Source organism: Suillus bovinus (assembly GCF_016758785.1).
Source record: "Suillus bovinus strain UH-Sbo-P2 chromosome Unknown EDB93scaffold_14, whole genome shotgun sequence".
NCBI classification, from domain to species: Eukaryota; Fungi; Basidiomycota; class Agaricomycetes; order Boletales; family Suillaceae; genus Suillus; species Suillus bovinus.
The window spans coordinates 174,958-194,916 of NW_024542070.1; the positions used below are offsets into that span (position 1 = coordinate 174,958).

The window sequence follows — 19,959 nt, forward strand, 5'->3', positions numbered from 1 at the left end:
ATATCTGATACAATGCAGTGTCTATCAGATATTAGTCTGTGTGACAGTTTGATTGATGTCAATGCGCGCACAATGGCAGCACCTTGTGCCTCGGAAGGACCGGACCGAGGAGATCCGTGAATTGACTTAACAACATGTGTCCTCAATCAGTCTGGCGTACCTAATTGTTCCCTTGATTAGATGCAGGCTGTCGTGTCATCATTGCATATGGAAACCCGGACACTCGTGCTCAATTACTCAGCTAGCAATACTGTTTATGGTAATCGGACCTCGAGCACCGCACTTGTGTATTTGTTCATGTTGACTACTGCATACCTATTTGCCGACATGGACGAAGCAGTTTCAGAATTTCAAGAACAAGCCCTTATACATCGTAATACAGCTAAATGTAGCGCAGCCAAAAAATATCAGGATCTAAGCTACTTCTGCACCAAGCACCTCAAGTCCAAATCCAGGCCATCTGCAGAACTCATTACAAACATGGCATCTCTCAAATTCACTGACAGGCCTTTTCAATATTGCCCTCCCTGAATATATCCTTCCCTTCGCTGACAGACGAGTGCATCATTATTTGGGGATCAGTCAGTAGCTCTGTGCTGCCTGTTTAATCCCAATATTAATGACATTGAGAATATAGGATACTTGGAGCACATACCTTGATAATCAGATATAAAGACCACCCCACCCATCTTCGTGTACTGGACATGTTGTGTGAACGCCAAGAACTGCACAAAGTCATACCCATCCTGTTCTGGGTCAAGTAACAGGTTCAGATCCATATTATGAATGAACTTTGTAAAATCTTCGCCATCAATGACCTCCTCAAGAAGGAAACCTGCACGCAGGTGCCCCAGTCTTTATTGTAGACTTGCTGCTACCTTGAGAATAAGATAGCGTGAGGCCCACTTCAACAAACTGCACACATGGAATATTGAATGGTGGAGGATCAGGTGTGCCTGCAATGGCGCAGTTGATGAAATCATAGACGAGACCTAACAACACTTTTGCCCAGTACAGGACATTCGCCTCCCTGAATAACGTAGGCAGCTCGTCGACTAGTGCAAAGTGTCCAATCCTGTAATTGGTGCTAGAGGTAGGTATACCTTGGGGGTATATTCTGTGAAATGGGTGTTTCACAACAATGTTGTGACTCGCCCGTGACCCCAGACCCGAGCTAGGGGGCACTGTTAATGTCAACCAGCCTTGGTGTGCTGTTTTGAATCCGCCTATTCCAATGCGTCCTTCGATGGATGGGTCAATTGTCGCATAGCCGACTGATGAGTTGGTATTGTCCACCGAGAATGAATGATAGTGGGTACACCTTGGAAGCTTGTGGAGGGGTCGGGTAGGGATTGAGTGAAAATGTATATTTTCATTCTGAAATTTGGAGACTGACACCAAACAGTGAGCATGCTTGAATAGATTAAATGAATTACAACATACTTTGTTTAACATTTAAGTCAGTGCCTCCACCTATCTTAAGGGCCTCCCTGAGGTCATTGCAATCAGGAGACAGTGCGAGAGGTACCCGAAGCTTGTGAGGGGGTGAAATTGTGCCAGAACTGCTTGCATGTTCGTGCATTCATTTGCTGGATATATTGGTACTAGGTGCTGCACCACTGGCAGACGCACTGGGAGATGTGCATTGTGCCGAGTATGATGGGGCTGCACCACCAGCAGACGTGATTTGTTCTGAATTGGATGAAGGGAGTGCGATGCTTGTGGCTGTGTTTTGTGAGTTGGATGAAGGGAATGTGACACTTGCAGCTGTATTTCGTGAGTTGGAGGAAGGGAATGTGACACTTGCGGCTGTGTTTCATGAGTTGGAGGAAGGGAATGCGATGCTTGCGGCTGTGGGTGGTGCCAGTGCTCGACTGGCCCTGGTGCTGACAATAGCCTACAGAATTCTTATGTCTAGTTAGTATAGAGCATAAGTGTACAATAGATAAGAAGCATACCGTCTCATTATCTTGCCAGTCTTCAAACTCATTCCATTGATGCTCTGGGACAACTACCATGAGCGTGAATTGCTTTGTCTTGAATGTAGGGCCCTTGATGGCACCTTTAGGACCTTTGCGGCCTGGCTGCAGGTACTGTGAGTAGAAGTATGGAATTGACAGCTGATGCGTCAATAAGTCTACCCATCCTGAGTCTCGCACAATGAATTCTTCATTGCGCCATGAAAACATGCCACCAAAAGCACATAGCTTAGGTAGCACTGTCTCCAAAGTGAGGCTGATGAGACCTGGAGCATCAATGTCTTTCTTGCCTTCACAAATATTCTAAATAAAAATACAATCAGTGGCACTCTCATAACAGTATAATAGGGAAGACCGTACTCCAATTGGTAGGCCTCTGGATTTCTTATGCCCACTTCATGGACAGCTGAAATTTTGAGCAAAATGGTTTCTGCTGCTAGTACAGCACCAGGGGTAGCATAGGCAGCTTTGGCCCATCTAAGACGTTCTCTGCCATATAACCCATGGTGTGATGAATATCCGACTGCACCAGTGAGCCTCAATGGTATCAGTGATGCGGCTGATCCCTGCCAAGACGTAGGGATGGCTACATCCGGGCCAGTGACTGCATGGCGGCGAGGGACAGGTGGTGGTCCCATGATGGCATTTGTCCAGTCAGGAACAGCGATTGCAGGAGGAGGATCAATGCTTGCTATTGTGGTATCCTTAGCTCAAGTCCCACCATACAAAGATTGATACAACTTACACTTCCTTTGAGCAGCATTCATGGACTGCTGGATCATTTGGGCACTAGGCTAGCAATTACCAGCTGTATTAGACCGTACAGTAGATGACAGATACCGTGGTACTACAAGTATTTAGATTGCATTGTTATAATAAAACCTATGATTACTCACCTGTCGGTCTCTTTGTTGAAGTTACAGACTTTGTCTGATAATGTGCATAGCAGACTGCGCATACATAACGCCCTGCTTTGCCAGGTTCAATTGTTTGCACATAGTAACAGGGCTCACCTTTGTTGATCTGGGCCCGACAAGAGGGCCGCTCACAGATCCTGTCTTTGGCAGTAAAGGCATCTTCAGTGAACTGACAAACAACATTGTCAGGGTTGTCCATGAGAGGGACTGTGAATAGTCGTAGTAGTGAAGAGCGGCATGGCTTAAATACGAGAAAAAATAACAAGTTAATAAAATTCAATTAGTTAAGTATGTTGAGAGAACATACTAATACTAAAGACCGAGAACATTGAGCACCAGTGAAGTTTTGGAAGAATGTCTGTTGCAAAACAGGAGCTTGTGAGCCACAAGCCAAGCTCCAAAAATGAAGACTCACAAAACAATTTAGTTCTTCATCTGGGGCCCAGAGACACATAGCTCATGAGCCTGGCAGGAGGAGCTGCAGGAGTTTCATCAGGCTATTAGTGCAGCAAGGAATTGTGAGGAATTATAAGGACTTACTAGAGTAGACAGTCAAGTAGTGAATGTGTTTGGAATGTGTTTGGACAATAATAAGGACTGAACAGCAGGTTAATCTGACTCAATCCGACTTGGAATTAGGGCAGAGAGAGATTTGTTATGTTATTTTGCATGACTCCAGAGCCTCCAATAGTGCCTCCAATACAAGTTAGTCAATTTAGTCCAAGGGTAGTCGTCACAAAGCTCAAACTAACTACCAAACTCACTAGGTACTTATTATTTCATTCCTATTCTGTGAATTGCCTCGTGTCTCATCCAATACGAGTTAATCAACAGTCGTCACAAGCTCAAACTAACTACCAAACTCACTAGGTATGTAATATTTCATTTCTATTCTATGAATTGCCTCGTGTCTCATCCGATATGAGTTAGTTAACAGTCGTCACAAGCTCAAAGTAACTACCAAACTAGCTAGATATGTATTATTTCATTCCTATTCCATGAATTGCCTCATGTCTCAAGTGCGTTTTGCAGGCAAGTGATTGCTTGGTGCGTGTATCCGACTTGGGAGAACCAGCTGAGAGCCAGCCTCATGTATCCTACATGGGGGCTGGAGATACATCAGAGGTATGTACTACTCAGCTTAGATACACTCATCACTAACATCTTGCATCTCCAGTGCCTCTATGCCCAATCAGTGGAAACCTACACGTACATCTTGTTCTGTTCTGTTTCTCTAGACCAGCACTGCTAACTCACATACAATTAGCACCTTTGGATATTATCCAGCTGCACATCCTTCGCCTTTGGAAGGCACGTCAGACAGACAAGCAGATTGTCGTAGAATTGCAGAAACACTTTGACTTATCGCACTATGGTCTCGGGCGAGTTTTGTTTTCACTTGTCCCTTCAATTTATGTTCTGACAGCATGCTTAGGCTCACTAAATTTCTCAAAATTCATGAGGGTATGGGCCTGCAAAGAACATGCCAGCAAATACATAATGTTGAGACTATCCGTGAGGCGATGACTGATCTGCATATGACTTATCCAAATGCTGGAGCACGTAAAATGGTGAGCTTGTTATTTCACGAACAGAACATGAGTGTGGCCAGGTAATGTAGTATTTTCATCAATATCATATCTTAATTGTTAACTGTAGTCTCTATCTGTACTGCAGGAGTGTGGTGACATCTTACTTCGCCATATACGAGCCAGAACTTGTCCTCCAGCGCAAGGCCAATCGCCTTTGAAGGAGGCAATTTTGGGCAGTGGGAGTTAACAATATATTTGCAGTTGATCAACACAACAAGTGGCTTAGGTACGGCCTTGGCCTTCATACTGGCATCGAGCCATTCTCAGGTAGGATTATGTGGATGAGGGTTTGGCACTCAAACCGGAACCTACAGCTGATCCTCAGCTATTATCTCAACACACTTGATATGCTTGGTTGTAAGTTTTTTTTCTGGTTTGCTTCTCCACTGACATTGTAATATACCTACTACTAGATATGCCCATGGTCACCCAGAGTGACCCTGGGTCAGAAAATTTTGGCATTGCCAACACACATACAATGCTTTGCCAGTGGCATGATCCTGCACTGCAGGGTGCTTTGCAGCATCACTGGATGTGAAACAAGAAGAACATCATGCCCAAGATAACCTGGTCACAAATGCGACACCAATTCACACCAGGATTTGAGTCACTACTGGACCACGGAGTCATGTCAGGTTGGTATGATAGTAATAATACTCTCCAAATGTATGTATCTTCACTCATTCATCTCACTTTGAGTCTGATCATAGCTTGCGGGATCAATTTAGGATGGTCTTTCAATGGGTTTTTATACCTTGGTTGCAGCAGGAATTGGACGGATACCAGGACCGAGTGAACAACACCCGAAAGAGGCGAGACCAGAACAAGATTCTGCCACACGGTGTGCCGAACATTGTCTATCAGTCACCTGAGGACTTCAGTGCCCTGGACTTTAAAGTAAGGAGCACCGTATGTGCTCATTTTGTTTGTTCTTACCTTTTTTTTTAACAGATCACTGTTGAACATGAGGCATTAGATCACGTACGAAATCTCTACATCGATCCTTCTCACATTGTCTTCAACCTTGTGCCACAATCATTAGGGAAGCTCATACAGTGTTACTATGAGGAACTGGGGCACCCATCAGTCACAAGGCAGTCAGCTTGGGACGTATACCTACTTTTGCTTGATATGCTGCAATGCAACGAGGAGATACCATCCGCTATTGAAGATGTTGAAGAAGATCTCCCGCTTTTAGAGAATTACCAGGACTTGCCTTATCATGAGGACAACAATGGTGCCTACTATATGGGTGGGGTGGGTGGTGGACTCGGACTCGGTATGTTATCCGCTTGTAGCTATGTCAAACACAATCTGACAACTATGCAGGTGACAATGATTTATATCAACTAGATAATCTCATATGTGACGATGAGCCTAAAACTACAGGTAGTATTGATGAAGACATCGGATTGGATCACGATGGTCTGGTTGTATGGGAGTTCTCCGATTTTTCTGATGTCTCAGATGGTGACGCAGATGTAGATGAATGGTGATTTGATTTATTGTCTTGTAGTAGCCCGGACACTCATGCTCTGACTGGTAATCTTGGTGTCGCAGTAAGGACAACAGTTTTTCATTATACAATTGTATAAGGCTGACGTTGAGTCCAATAAGGGAATTGCATGGCTCAAGGCGATGAGACTGTTCTTAGGATCTGATGCAAGTTCGTAGTGGGGAAATCAACCAATGTTCAAAGTGAGTCTACAAGGCTGTATTTTATCTACAAAAGAGTAAGGGTCCTTGATTATTACGAACGTGAAGGTTCAGTGAGACGGAGAATGGTGGCGCTGAGCCTGACAGGGTAGGAATAACGGAAATGTGTAAGAGTATGTTAGTTTTTGAATGAAGGTAGTAATAGGGAGCTCGCCGTGCACAGGAATGACAAGAACCGTTGGGTATTTGACTGCTTTTGGGGCGAAGGAATGAAACTAAGAGAGAATGACGAGAGATAGTTTGGTGATAAGTCCAGGGTAAGTTATGAACGAGGGTGAAAGACCGAGCTCGTCGTTGAGCATAACGAGAAAGTGAAGGTAAGGAAAGAGAATGTGTCCGTGTGACTCAGGACGCGAAGCGTGATGCTTGTTCGTGTCAGTGAGTCACGCGGATGACGGAACGTAAGTCCTTGAACCTTATTATGAAGCCTTAGTCGGGGTGTAGAGGATATGGAATCCTTACAATTGTTTGACACATGTAGCACATAATATTATTTCTGATTCGCATTGGCGGTATTCAGGGTCCTACAAAAGTATTGCCTATATATGGTACTGCTAGCTGAGTAATTGAGCATGAGTGTCCGGGTTTCCACCCATTTCAGAACATAGTCATACAATGGAGAGTAACGATGTGAGAACATCAGTGCAGAACAATAACACCGGACATACAGCACTTTTGCAATTAACACAGGGATAAAGCACATGTCTTTTCTAGGAAACGCATCATCATCACTGGACTTGGACATCCATCTTACGTCGGACTCACCGCATCATCGCGCAACCACGCAATCCATCTAAGTCCCATATAACTCAAACTCCCATGGCACTTGTGAGTCTGGGGAAAGATCACTCAACCATATTCTCCGTAAACGACATGTCGCATAAATCTTGATGTATGACAAGTGCGAATATGTCCCACTAGGAACAGGGGTATTTATCGCCGAGAGTGTTACTGGGCGATTGATGTCATGATGACTGCTTTCGCCATCATCGAGCTGATTCATGCCAGCAAGTTTGTTAAAGTGGGGTATCAAAGACGGAAGGTTAAGCGTAATTGTAGACCATGCTGTCAAGGGACGAGACGAGGGCTGTGGAAATGAAAGAGGCAGATGAAGCACCGGTTGTGCATTCGGAACAGGAGATATTGCGAGTTTGGGTTCCTTCTGATAAGAGGTCAGTAGATGGGCATATTACACCATGGTCTACATCGAAGATTGATTCTGAACAACAGGGGAAATCATAAACATCATGCACCTGAAATGTCGAACAGCGAACTACACCGCGCCTCCCCGACTTGTCAACGATCCCTATGTCGAAAGACCACTCCCTGCCCATGTTTCGAACTTGTAGATGAAGCCATTTATGCTTTAAGCTCAAATCTCTGTCACCGGCATCTGTAATAGGTGGGGACCGGATGAAAGTCGTCCGGAGAGTTGGGGACTGAATATGAAGGACAGTCTGATGCAGGCCATAGCCAATATTTGGTTCATCATGGTCACCGAGCGCTGGCGTCGAGCAGAGAACAGCAGGTGGAGACGGAGATGGTAGTGAGGACCCATCGTTCAGAAAATGGATGAATGAATCTGCGGCAAGAGACTCATCTGTTTGCTGTGAAAAAAGGGAAAGAGCTTCGCTACTCGTAGAAGAGAATAGAGAGACGATGTTCGGCTGCACGGTGTTGGTGAACATCTAAGTTAAAGTGTCCAGCACTGCCACTTCTAATACAATTCGTATGCATTGATTATGTTACGTGTGGAGCAAATATGTCCATTGAAGTGACTGCAAAACGAGAAATGACAATGTTGGTAAGTGAAGCTTGTGAAGTGCTGAGTGCCAAGTAATATACGAGCAGTGTATACTATTAAGTAGTGCGGGTGTAGAGAAAAAAAAAGCAATTAAAACACAAACTACGAACTGACATACGAACGCACGGCCTGCTTGAGTCCATTGAGTAGCTCTCGTTGCTTGAACGGATCGTCTGGCAGCTTCAAATTACCCATGGCAAGAGATAAAAGATAAGTAAAGTCCGCTTGGGCGACCAAAGGTAGCCTGGATGCCAACGATTTCTTCTTCCGGTCGTCAATCTTGGCTTTAAATTGTTTCGCGAAATCCTCAGATACGACTTCGGCACGTTTGACCACCTCCTCAGGCACACCTGCGAGTTTGGCTACATGTGTGCCAAAGGATGAAGATGCGACACCATCAACCAACTTGTACAGGAAGACAAGCTGCACAAATATTAATCAACCAACAATACACGATACACAGCTGACTTGCCTCGTGTTTTTCGTCGTCAAGCATGGTGGACATGTGCATGTTTCTGATATTTGGATGATAGGCAAAATCATCGGTGAGCGAACCATAATGCGTTGCAAAGAATGCTAGCGGAAGGGTGCGGGTGGCAATTTCATGGAGGACAGCCTGTTGTCGTACAAGGTCAATCAGAAAATCCCATGATATGCAAATGAGACATACTCCAGCGATTGCCATACCGTCCTGGATAAAGAGTCGTTAATAGTGGGTCGCGAAGAAAGGGACATTTTCTCTTACATAAGTAGAAGTACCTCTTCCCAGTTCTCAAATGTGGGTCAGCCGGATATCCGTTTGAAAGGGAAGATAGCATACCATCGAGGATTACCAACGATTTAGGTGTGGCATCCCGCAAGATCTTGCAACTACTCCTAGTTTATAACCGAGATGCCAAGTTGGGGAACATCACTCACCACTCATCCAGTTCAACTTTGAACGTGCTTGAATTGGAAAACATGTTATCATAAGCACCCATCCGGGTGAGAATAGCGTCTATAGGACAAAGTCTGCATTGGCGTCAGTGAACGCGTCTTGTCAAACGGGTAACAACAAATGCTCACCGAGCTGACTTGGCAGGAACGAGCATACCCAACTGTGCCATAATGACACCTGTGGCTGTCATGCGCATGACCTAAGACAAAAATTGGAAACAAATCCGTCGGGCTGTGAAACTACTCACCGTGGATTTTCCACTACGCATCATACGATGTAAGTAACGCATGTTAAAAAATGATTCTGACTAACCCCATGTTTGGACCTGTCAACAGCGCAATCCTACCGAGATCGCCGCCCAATTTGACATCGTTTGCGACGAAGCCCTCCCGCAAGCTCGCTAGTGTTGGATGTCTCAATTCTTCGAACTCGATAAAGGCAGCATCGCCTTCCACGAACTCAGGCCGACAGCTTGGCTCGCCTATCGCGACAGATGCCTTCGCGAGACTGAAGAGGCAGTCAAGTTCGGCAAGGACACGTACAGCGCGGAGCCACGTGCCCCGATCGGTATCGAATTCGGCATACAGACGTCCTCTGAAGGATTTCACCGCCGTTGAGCGGTTCTCGCGTGCTTCCTTGAGGCTTCGGATTGTCGGTTGAAGGGAGGGTACGATCCAACGGGTAGCTGCCTGACGTATAACAGTCAGCTATGTTCTCATGGTGCATCTTGATTTGCCCACCTTGGTACCGCTGCTTTTGACCCAGTCACTGGGGACTTCTTTCTCGTTCGCCTTCGTCTGAACTAGATAGATCTCCTACCAGATAGTATAACAATGAATATCAGTTATTACGACAAAAGCGAATCCTAACTTTGTTTCCCTGAGCGCTGTGCCACCACGTAAGATTGCGTCTGTAGCAAACTTATCAGCGCAAAGCGCCTTCTCGAGAAGCAATGACCTACCCAAGCTTTTTCTCAAACTTCTTGAGTTGCGCGTCTAGCGTCTTCTCAAGTTCCTCAATTTCACACATGACTCCATCATACACCTCATCCTTGCCCGCAACAGGGAGCAGCTCATCTGTTTCTATAACAATATCATCAGTAGCAAGGAACGAACAACAAGGGACACAATTTGCGTGATCCATGAAAAAAGGTATTACATACCCTTATCCACAGTAAACCGCGATTCTACGTTCTTCAGATTGGGAGTCAGATCCGGTGCTGACCTCAAAAGTCCGAGGATCGTCTTCGAATCGAATGATTCAGAGCTATCGGCGAGCTTCGCAAGGCCGCGGCTAAGCTTCTTGAAGGCCTAGGAGGCGAAAGGGAGTTAATACCAGAGATTGCACAGATCTTGAGAATGGTACATCAAGCAGGGTGGTTCAGAAGGTCAGGCGTCCACGCATCAAACGCAGTCCACATCTTGATCCATGGATCTGATGCGCCCACAATACAAATGTATTTTGCAAGGGAAAATACGTACCGCCAGCACCTTGACAAAATCTTTGACCTTACAGTTATTTGCGTGAATCCTGGAAACGATCCGCTCCAGATCGGGGAGACCTTTTGCGAGTTCGGTAAATTCTTGCTCAAAAGATACATGTGAGATGAGGTCCTCCACAGCATTCAAGCTGTGGAAGATTGTATCAGCACTATTACAATCTCTCTAACTTTAAAGAATGCCGTACCGTGCATTGATATCTTTAACTTCCCGCAAAGGAACACACAGCCAGATCCTAAAGAGTCGTTTACCTGTATGGTGATTCAGTACCTTCTAGAAGAAATGGAAATGGAAAGCCCACCAAACGGTGTGATGCATCTCCCCAGGAGTTTATGCAACGATCCATCTTCTGTTCCTTCATTATTGAGCAGAACCTGCGCCACCACATCAATTGCTGCCTGCCGGTAAGAGTAATTGATAACAAAATCAGACCCACCTCAACGTGGGCAAGTGTCTGCCCATCTAGCACAACATTGGTTCCTCTCTTCATTGGATCATAGATGTCAAAGTTCCGCATCGTAAGAAGGTCCTTGTCAATGTTCAGCTGACGGAGATACCTATTTTTAGACGTAGCATTCATGTCCTGCATCATCTTAGGCACATCAGGTACTCACCACATCAGCGCACCCAGAGCCTCCATTGCAGCACGGTAACTTGCCATGTCCCGAATACACTGTGGGACAGCGTTCGATAACTCGGCATCCTCATCCATCGCATCTTCCCCGCCAGTACTAGCCTCAGAAAACATACTGTTTAGTTCGTTAATCGTCTGCGGGTAAGTAAACCCTTCGACGTCACGGAGGCTGGTCCACAAACAAGACCCGGGGAGGACAGATTTCAGTAGACGCGTCGTTTGCACAGAAAGATTTCCCTATTCCAACAGATATAATCATTTTGGGAAGTCAAATGACGTAAAGACGATCAGACCGACCTTGGTGAAGATCACTTCCTTTGGCCGCAGTTGTCTCATCATCGTCTCCAACTTCGTCGTGCATACATCATCTTCGAATGCACTTAAGCTGAACTGACTCGTGGCGCTATCGAGGACGCAGACTCCAAAACTGCTCATGCCATCCTTCCCGTCGGCAGACTCGCGCAGGGAAATACAATGCCCCGCTTGCTCATCTGTGAGGAGGTCTTCGTCCACAAGCGTGCCGTTTGTGTATACTTTGTTGAGCTCCCTACGGACGATCTTCTCTTTATCTTTTCCGCCAGCGCCCTTCTTACCCTTGTCCTTCGCAAGGCGCATCTCAGCGCCAAGCGCCGTCTCTGCTTGATCCACACGTCCGACTTTATACCCTATATCCAAATTTTGTGCTCAACTTGCTAGCGCTGAGAATATAAATATGTACATACCCTTGCCGAGGAATTTGCTAGCGTGCAGGGCTTAATAAGCAGTCAATCACAACTGCGAGAGAAAGACTCACGCAGCCCAAAAGTTGAAGCTCATTTCAGGGACGCCAACCTAACAAGTTGTGCATCAGTGGTCCAAAGGGAAGCGAGACAGCGAAACCCACCATAGACATCTTCACGCGTTGAGTGAGTTTCAAGTCAAACTCCCGGTGCCCGATCCGTGCATCATCTTCATAGAGCTAAGTATGAGTGAGTACACAGGCTTGAAAATTCCAATGCCTCTAACCTACCTCTAAGAATTTTCTACATGCAAAATGGCCATGAACATCAGCGTGAAGGGAACGAACGGATAACACACCCTTTCTGGAAAAACAAAACCTAGTAAGAGATGCACACGTTAGCACAATTCAAATGTAATTGGACTAGCACATACAGTGTCGAAGTGATTCTGCTTGATCTGTAGAAATAATGAGCGTCAAGGACATCCTTATAAATCATTACATCCCGACGTACCTCCCAAAACTGTAAAAAAAAAAAAAAAAAATCGTAAAGGCGTCAAAATAGAAGCAAAAGAGCAGCCGCACCTGTGTTTCGAAAGGCGTGAAGTCTGCCCATGATTTCTTCGGGATATACAGTGTGCGCGGGTCATATCCAGGCTCGCCGGGACGAACACCATCTTTCTGTGGACTGTATTAGCGATATGAAACTACTACAATGCACTTAAGAAGAGAAGACGAAGACTATGCCGCACAGATGCATTCGAAAATGCTCCCACCATCCATAAAATGAGTGAGGCGTTGAAAAAACAAGATGATGCATCTTCTTGGACGAGGCTATTAGGATCACTCACATCCCGCACATCGACCAAAAAGGAAAACGGATCCTCGTTGGCTTTTTTCTCGGTCTTTTTCTCTTGTGCGCGCTGCTCTGCCTTGGTCAAAAACAGTCCACTCCCGCTTGCTGTATCACCACCACCAGTTGGTCCAGAATTTTTTGGGGATGGACGCTTTGGCTTCGCAGATTTCTTTGTGGGGGCATCTGATTCCTCACCAGATTGGTCGTCTGAGGCGGCAGACTTGGAAGACTTTGAACGCGAGGAGGCACGTGACGATGAACGCTCGTGTTCTTCTGAGTCGGAATCAGGGACAATAAAGTCGTCGTCATCAGAATCTCTCGATTTCTTCTTAGGTGCTATTCATATTCAGATAAATCTGGGGTTGAACATGCAGCTACTCACATTTGGCAGGCAACTTGCGGAACTTGGTCAAGCGCGATGAGAATTGCGAACGTACGTCTGCGTTCTCGTCGTCTTCCTCATCGGAAGTGGGAACCGAGGGTGTAGGCGCGATACGCGGTTTCTTCGTGTGACCACGTGAAGGAGAGGATTTGTCATAATATTCCGGGGATGAGGTGCGGTATGCGGCTCGTGTCGTGCTCTTCCCTAAAAGACTCTCGTCCTCCTCATCCGAGTCAGCTAGAACAATCTTGCGCTTCGTTAGGCGCGTCTGTACGGCAAGGGAAGTTGAACTGTCAGAAAAAGTCGCACAGCACTTTGTCAGTAATTTTAGCACGCTTACATTAGCGCCCTTCTTGACAGACACGTCCTCGTCTGATAACATGTCGACATCTATAGGAATGGGATCCGAGGTCGGTGGAGTGTCCTTGCCGCTCTCTGCATCAATGTCGATGTCAGAAGATGGTCTTGAGTCTGGTGTCTTGGGAGTAGATTTTGGTTTGGTTCTAACAACCGAGGAAGTCTTTGTGGACCCAGAGGAAGTTTGATTCCCTGGTAAAGTGGAGCTTTTTCGCGCTGGGGTCGCGCTGGTTGCATTCTTTGCTGCCACAACTGAGCTTGACAGACCAGGTTTCGCAAAAAAGTTTATAAGACTTTTCTGGGTCATGGTATCGTTAGACTTTTTCTTCGCAGGCGTAGGTGCCATCTTGAAGTGTTCAGGTTCTTTGGCCGCAACGCTTATTAGGTCGCGTCGGAGCGCGTTTGTACTTGTTTGGGTCCGGATTACATCTTGACACCTTGTTTTAATTTAGCAAATTTTGTTCTTGGCTTGTCAAATTTATTTTTATTACTCTCGATGAGTCGCCCTCCTCCTTTGTCGCGTTCTTGTTGCAAGATTCGCGAGTCGAATGTTGAACTGATTACATGGTTCACAAATGTGTCTTCCTGCCCAGAACAATTGAAAGTCGATACAACTCCTGCTCCTTCTCACTGCCAGCACCTAATTTAAGCACCAGATCCTCAAGGTGCTCGTTACCGGCCTCTCTATCCTCATTCTCCCCGCCATTGCTCATTCTCTCTTGCTCTACCAAGACGGATCATTTACCGCTCGGTGATGGCCGTAACATTGACCTGAAGCAAACATATCGAGTAGAGTCTGGGGTCTTTTGAATCCCATCACGGAGGGTGTGTGAAGTTTGCTTGCTCAGGCTTTGAATTTTGAAATTATTCGGAGGAACCAATTAATATTAAGATCTGAATGATGACTTCTATCGCTCCGTTATATGGACCAATATTATTCATTCTCAGACTATCGGTGCTATATCCTACCACCATCCTTTGAAACCATAGAAACACATCTTACCATGCTCGACGATCGACCCAGACTTTACTTGGCCACATCGGCTTTGGCGCTGGCTGCCTTCACCTGTTACCGAAAATATCGGGACAAGCAATCGGGCCCCCCACTTCCACCTGGTCCTACCCCCCTCCCAATATTGGGGAACATTCTGAGTCTTGATGTCGCTCGGCCTTGGCTGACCTTCAACGCCTGGAGGTCCACATATGGTAAGCACATCGCGATGAGGATTTCACCGTGATAGGCTCATGTTTTCTATAGGTGATATCATTTATGCTCGTCTCCTCAACAAGCCTGTGGTTGTGATTAACTCTGAGGAGGTTGCGAAAGACCTTTTTGAATGGCGTTCCACCATTTATTCGGATAAACCCCAGTCCATTGTTTATGAACCGTAAGTCTTGAAGTAACTTGCTACACGTCGATGACGAAAATGCTCTTAGCTTTGGTTCAGACTTCAACATAGCGTTTATGCCGTATGGAGACAGGTAATGGATTGTTCTCTGTTGTGTTGACCAGAGTCTGAAATCTAGCAGGTGGCGCCTTCACCGACGAATTTATCATCAGGCATTTCGTCAAACTGAAGTACACACTTACCACGCTGTGCAACTGTGTTGCGCCCACAAAATGTTGCTCCGTGTGCTACAGGACCCTAGTGAATATCCAAGACATTTTGAGATGTTAGTTGCAACAGTTTTCTGGTTCCTGCCGAGGCTGATTCTCATCAGGTTTAACGCTTCTGTTGTATTGTCTATACTATATGATTATGATCCGAAAGCCAGGGATGATCCCATCATCCACATTATGGAAACGTATGCCGACCGGGTAGTCGCAAATTTGACGCCAGGTCCTACTGTGATACTCGAAACATTCCCTTTCCGTATGTTCGCACATGCAATGATGACCCAACATTACATCTTAACGGCCATTTTAGTTTTGAAGCTACCTAAATGGTTTCCTGGTGCCACATTCAAGCGAGCATCGCTGGAGTGTCTCAAGGCAGCCCATGACGTAAAGGAAATACCGTTCCAAATTGTCAAAGAGAGAATGGTGAATCATCCCATTCACAGAGGTGCAGTGAACTGACTGCATGTAGTCTACCGGCGTCACGACACCTTGCTTCGTGGCTGATGCTTTGAACAGGATGGGACGTTTGGACAACGCCGTCATTACAAGTGCAGTTAAGGAGGCTGCTTGTATCGCATTTGCAGGTATCCAAGCTACGGAACTTTGTTCCCTTGATACTTATTATTGTTTGTTTTCAGCGTCATTTGAAACGGTATGACATGCCCTAGTCTGCGTTTGCCGTGATAATCGTTTTGCCCTCGGCCCAGGCTACTTCCACATTGCTCGTGTTCATTCTTGCTATGGTGCTCAATCCAGACGTACAAGCCAAAGCGCAAGCAGAGATTGATGGAGTCGTTGGCAAAGATAGACTCCCTGATTTCAGTGACAGACCAGCGTTGCCTTACATTGACGCTGTCTTACGTGAAACACTCAGATGGCACCCTGTGGCTCCGTTTGGTCCGTTCCACTGTGTCACCCCTTCTTCCTTACCTTGATGACGTATCTAGGTTTCCCAGGCGCAACAACGACCAGTGACACCTACAATGGCTACTTCATCCCTAGAGGTTTGTAAACGTACCATGCTGAATAATCAATAATTGCTGATGATCCAGCGTGTCAGGGGTTGATTTATATACAAATATATGGAAAGCTCTTACTTCATTGATACCGAATATTTTGAAATGACCAAACCTTTAGGGCAATTACACACGATGAAAAAAGATACCCCAGTCCTGATGAATTCAAGCCAGAAAGATTTCTTCATGAAGATGGGTCGCTCACTAGCGACATCATGCATTTAGGCTTTGGCTTTGGTCGCCGGATGTGGTGAGCTTACATTCATGCAGCTTATTAGCTCTCTGTTGATGACCGCCGGTCAGTGTGGGACGGCATGTCGCAGAAGCATCACTTTGGATCGCGATGACGAGCTTCCTCGCCATGTTCTCAGCCCACAAGGCCCTTGATGAACATGGCATGGACATCCCCGTCATTCCGAAGTTCTCTACAGGTCTCATCGTGTTTGCATAATGTCATTCATCTCCGAGAGTAGTCTACTGATTTTTTTGTTTTTTCCAGTCGTCCGGAGAAATTTCCTTGTCGCTTTGTCCCGCGATTTCCTGATACATCTTTGAAAACACTGACGCACTTGACTGGTTTAGATTCGTGTGTCGACATCGCAAATGTGGTGTAAATGCGTAGTATACAAGTCACGGATATCATGTGTGATCGAGTCTTTATGCAGTTTGTTGATGCGATTGGGGCAACTGCATGATGAGGTGGAGGAGTGTTGAGTGCTTGATGTCTATCCATCTCTGAGGCGTGCACCTCAGCTACACTTGCTGCACAAGTGGGCACTATTCTCGCCTGAAAGGTTTCACTGCAAGCTTTGATGCAGATGTGTCTGACAAAATTACGACGTCAAATCAAGCGCACCCTATCTTCCACAATAATCAGGATAAACCCCAAACTCCCCATTGCAGTCCAGCTTGCTATTTTATTGGCCATTATGGCAATGGAAATTACCCAAGGGTAGAAACACTAAGTTCGAGGTTGAGATCAGACAGGAGTAACGAGTAGAACTGTATGAGATTGGATGAGGATAAGAGATGAAGGCAAATGCATGATATGATATGAACTTGGTGCAAAGTTGAGTGAGATATTGCAAAGTGTCCGAACCATGACCGAAGTTGTGACTACAGGTTTAGTCCAAAGTCCGATGATTATCTAAGGTTACCATTTTTAGTAGGGTGCATGTGCGAGAGGGGGCCCGGTCGCGTGCACATGTGCACCACCCGTGAACTTTGAACATACCTATCGCTCTTCACGCTCCGTTATGGGTCATAATTTATTCTTAGTTATCAGGGCTATATATCCTGGTACAATTCAACCACCGTCCTTTGAAACCCACAGAAATACATCTTACCATGCTCGACGATCATGGCCCGGGACTCAGACTTTACTTGGCTACATCGGCTTTGGTGCTGGCTGTCTCCACCTGTTACCGAAAATATCGGGGCAAGCAATCGGGACCCCCACTTCCACCTGGTCCTACACCCCTCCCAATACTGGGGAATGTTCTGAGTCTTGATGTCGCTCAGCCTTGGCTGACCTTCAATGCATGGAGGTCCACATACGGTTAGCACATTGTGACGAGGATCTATTCATGATAGGCTCATGTTTCACCAACAGGCGACATTATTTATGCTCGTCTCTTCAACAAGCCCGTGGTTGTGATTAACTCCGAGGAGGTTGCGAAAGACCTCTTTGAAAGGCGTTCTACCATATATTCGGATAAACCTCAGTCCTTTGTTTATGAACAGTAAGTCAACATGTTGAAGTATTGCTATGCACCGATAATGAGGATGTTATCAGTTTCGCTTCGGACTTCAATGCAGCAATTCTGCCGTATGGAGACAGGTGATAGATTTGCTCTGTTGTGTTGGCCAGTGTCTGAACTCTAGCAGGTGGCGCCTTCACCGACGAATTTATCATCAGGCATTTCGTCAAAGTGAAATACACACTTACCACGCTGTGCAATTGCGTTGCGCCCACAAAATGTTGCTCCGTGTGCTACAGGACCCTAGTGAATATTCAAAACATTTCGAGATGTTAGTTGCAACAATTTTTTTCTGATTCCTGCTGAGGCTGATTCTCATCAGGTTTAGCACTTCGTTTGTACTGGCTATAGTATATGATTATGAACCGAAAGTTAGGGATGATCCCTTCGTCCACATCATGGAAAAATATTTGGATCGGATAGTCACAAATCTGACGCCAGGTGCTACTGTGATACTCGAAACATTCCCTTTCCGTATGTTCGCACATTCAATGATGACCCGACATTACATCTCAAGGGTCATTTTAGTTTTGAAGCTACCTAACTGGTTTCCTGGTGCCACATTCAAGCGAGCATCGCTGGAGTGTCTCAAGGCAGCCCATGATATAAAGGAGATACCCTTTCAAATGGTCAAAGAGAGAATGGTGAAACATCCTGTTCATAGAGGTGCAATAAACTGACGGACCACGCATAGTCTACCGGCGTCACAGCACCTTGCTTCGTGACTGATACTTTGAATAGGATGAGGGGTTTAGACGACACCGTCATTACAACTGCAGTCAAGGAGACTGCTTGTATAACATTCGCAGGTATTCAAGCTACAGAACTTTTCCCCCATGATGGTTATTGTTATTTCTGTATCTGCAGGGGCATTTGAAACGGTATGTAATTCCCTGGTCTGCAGTTGTCGTGGTAATCATCTTGCCCTCGGCCCAGACTACTTCCACGTTGCTTGTGTTCATTCTTGCTATGGTGCTCAATCCAGAGGTACAAGCCAAAGCACAAGCAGAGATTGATGAAATTGTTGGCAAAGATAGACTCCCAGATTTTGATGACAGACCAGCGTTGCCTTACGTTGACGCTGTTTTGCGTGAAACGTTCAGGTGGTACCCTGTGGTTCCGTTTGGTCCGTTCAACCGTAACCCTTTTCCCCTCCCTCTGATAATGTATCTAGGTGCCCCAGGCGCAACGACGACGAGTGACATCTACAAAGGCTACTTCATCCCTAAGGGTTCGTGAATGCCATGCTCAATGACTGATGGTTGCTGACGACCCAGTCTGTCAGGGGTTGTTTTATTTACAAATACATGGAAAGCTCTCACTTCCTCAATACTGAATATTTCGAAATGACCAAACCTTTAGGGCAATCACACACGATGAAAAGATGTATCCCAGTCCTGATGAATTCAAGCCAGAAAGATTTCTTCATGAAGATGGGTCGCTCACTAGCGACACGATGCATTTAGGCTTCGGCTTTGGTCACCGGATGTGGTGAGCTTACATTCGTGCAGCTTCTTAGCTATCTGTTGATAACCGCCGGTCAGTGTGGGACGGCATGTCGCAGAAGCATCACTTTGGATCGCGATGACGAGCTTTCTCGCCATGTTCTCAGCCCACAAGGCTCTTGATGAGCACGGCATAGAGATCCCAGTCGTTCCAAAGTTCTCTACAGGTGTCATTATGTTTGCAGAATCTCATTTATTCTCTAGAGTATCCGCTGATATTTTGTTTTCTTTCAGTCATCCGGAGAAATTTCCCTGCCGCATTGTCCCGCGATTCCCAGACACGTCTTTGCAGACACTGATGCACTTGACTGGGTTAGATCCGTGTGTCGATATCGCCTGAATATTTCACATGTGGTGATAGGGCAATCGCAAATGGTGGTGTGAATGTGTAGTCTACGGTTCACTGATATACCTTCTTTCTCCCTTGTATGTTCACATTCGAGCATAGGGCAGAAATAAGTTCAAATAACAGTTATATGTGACATGCTCAGGTCAAGTCAGGCGATCCGAGCACAAAGTGTGCAAGTGTCAAACATTACATTTTACTAATAGCACGGCGAATTAGACTGGTGACCAAATCTATCTACTACGAGGCGAGCGTCGTTTAGAGTTTTGTATATATTTCCGAGTCACCCTTCGACTCTGTGCGGATACTAGTCCCGACTA

At 45.9% G+C, this 19,959-nt stretch overlaps 6 protein-coding genes across 6 annotated transcripts; 3 read left to right on the forward strand and 3 right to left on the reverse strand.

Moving 5' to 3' along the window:
* Positions 1-496: 496 nt before the first annotated feature.
* EDB93DRAFT_1248377 (uncharacterized protein) lies at positions 497-2,761 on the reverse strand (the record flags this gene model as incomplete). The annotated part of the gene is made up of 10 exons (XM_041452703.1): positions 497-600; positions 656-835; positions 879-1,391; positions 1,444-1,562; positions 1,629-1,767; positions 1,802-1,886; positions 1,959-2,084; positions 2,142-2,282; positions 2,318-2,670; positions 2,725-2,761. 10 exons carry the CDS (start codon positions 2,759-2,761, stop codon positions 497-499), a joined length of 1,797 nt encoding a protein of 598 aa, XP_041309708.1.
* Positions 2,762-4,080: 1,319 nt separating this feature from the next.
* Positions 4,081-5,984, forward strand: EDB93DRAFT_1239551 (uncharacterized protein; the record flags this gene model as incomplete). Its single annotated transcript, XM_041451647.1, has 7 exons — positions 4,081-4,105; positions 4,164-4,271; positions 4,902-5,000; positions 5,088-5,154; positions 5,217-5,385; positions 5,440-5,767; positions 5,842-5,984. 7 exons carry the CDS (start codon positions 4,081-4,083, stop codon positions 5,982-5,984), a joined length of 939 nt encoding a protein of 312 aa, XP_041309709.1.
* A 661-nt stretch (positions 5,985-6,645) lies between these two features.
* On the reverse strand, positions 6,646-7,914 carry EDB93DRAFT_1133066 (uncharacterized protein). The gene is made up of 3 exons (XM_041449021.1): positions 7,458-7,914; positions 6,970-7,366; positions 6,646-6,914 (listed from the first exon to the last, which is right to left on the reverse strand). The coding sequence occupies exons 1-2, from the start codon at positions 7,890-7,892 to the stop codon at positions 6,998-7,000; spliced, it is 804 nt and encodes a 267-aa protein (XP_041309710.1). The 5' UTR covers positions 7,893-7,914; the 3' UTR covers positions 6,646-6,914; positions 6,970-6,997.
* Positions 7,915-13,792, reverse strand: EDB93DRAFT_1133071 (DNA mismatch repair protein Msh6). Its single transcript, XM_041449022.1, has 30 exons — positions 13,375-13,792; positions 13,035-13,302; positions 12,648-12,988; positions 12,382-12,477; positions 12,311-12,319; positions 12,231-12,254; positions 12,156-12,175; positions 12,088-12,100; positions 11,962-12,036; positions 11,872-11,909; positions 11,801-11,817; positions 11,376-11,743; positions 11,059-11,315; positions 10,881-11,001; positions 10,746-10,818; positions 10,632-10,695; positions 10,427-10,574; positions 10,108-10,255; positions 9,907-10,027; positions 9,816-9,855; positions 9,686-9,760; positions 9,258-9,634; positions 9,193-9,205; positions 9,074-9,144; positions 8,927-9,019; positions 8,829-8,878; positions 8,754-8,779; positions 8,679-8,699; positions 8,481-8,624; positions 7,915-8,431 (listed from the first exon to the last, which is right to left on the reverse strand). The coding sequence occupies exons 1-30, from the start codon at positions 13,735-13,737 to the stop codon at positions 8,111-8,113; spliced, it is 3,795 nt and encodes a 1,264-aa protein (XP_041309711.1). The 5' UTR covers positions 13,738-13,792; the 3' UTR covers positions 7,915-8,110.
* A 603-nt stretch (positions 13,793-14,395) lies between these two features.
* Positions 14,396-16,853, forward strand: EDB93DRAFT_1269257 (cytochrome P450; the record flags this gene model as incomplete). Its single annotated transcript, XM_041454294.1, has 13 exons — positions 14,396-14,597; positions 14,650-14,779; positions 14,829-14,873; positions 14,922-15,065; positions 15,114-15,265; positions 15,320-15,435; positions 15,482-15,596; positions 15,651-15,664; positions 15,720-15,909; positions 15,960-16,016; positions 16,065-16,074; positions 16,150-16,278; positions 16,332-16,853. The coding sequence occupies 13 exons, from the start codon at positions 14,396-14,398 to the stop codon at positions 16,477-16,479; spliced, it is 1,452 nt and encodes a 483-aa protein (XP_041309712.1). The 3' UTR covers positions 16,480-16,853.
* Positions 16,854-17,375: 522 nt separating this feature from the next.
* EDB93DRAFT_1133092 (cytochrome P450) lies at positions 17,376-19,633 on the forward strand (the record flags this gene model as incomplete). The annotated part of the gene is made up of 11 exons (XM_041449023.1): positions 17,376-17,586; positions 17,847-17,868; positions 17,916-18,059; positions 18,111-18,262; positions 18,317-18,432; positions 18,483-18,645; positions 18,693-18,914; positions 18,963-19,023; positions 19,151-19,279; positions 19,333-19,470; positions 19,528-19,633. 11 exons carry the CDS (start codon positions 17,376-17,378, stop codon positions 19,631-19,633), a joined length of 1,464 nt encoding a protein of 487 aa, XP_041309713.1.
* Between the last annotated feature and the right edge of the window lie 326 nt (positions 19,634-19,959).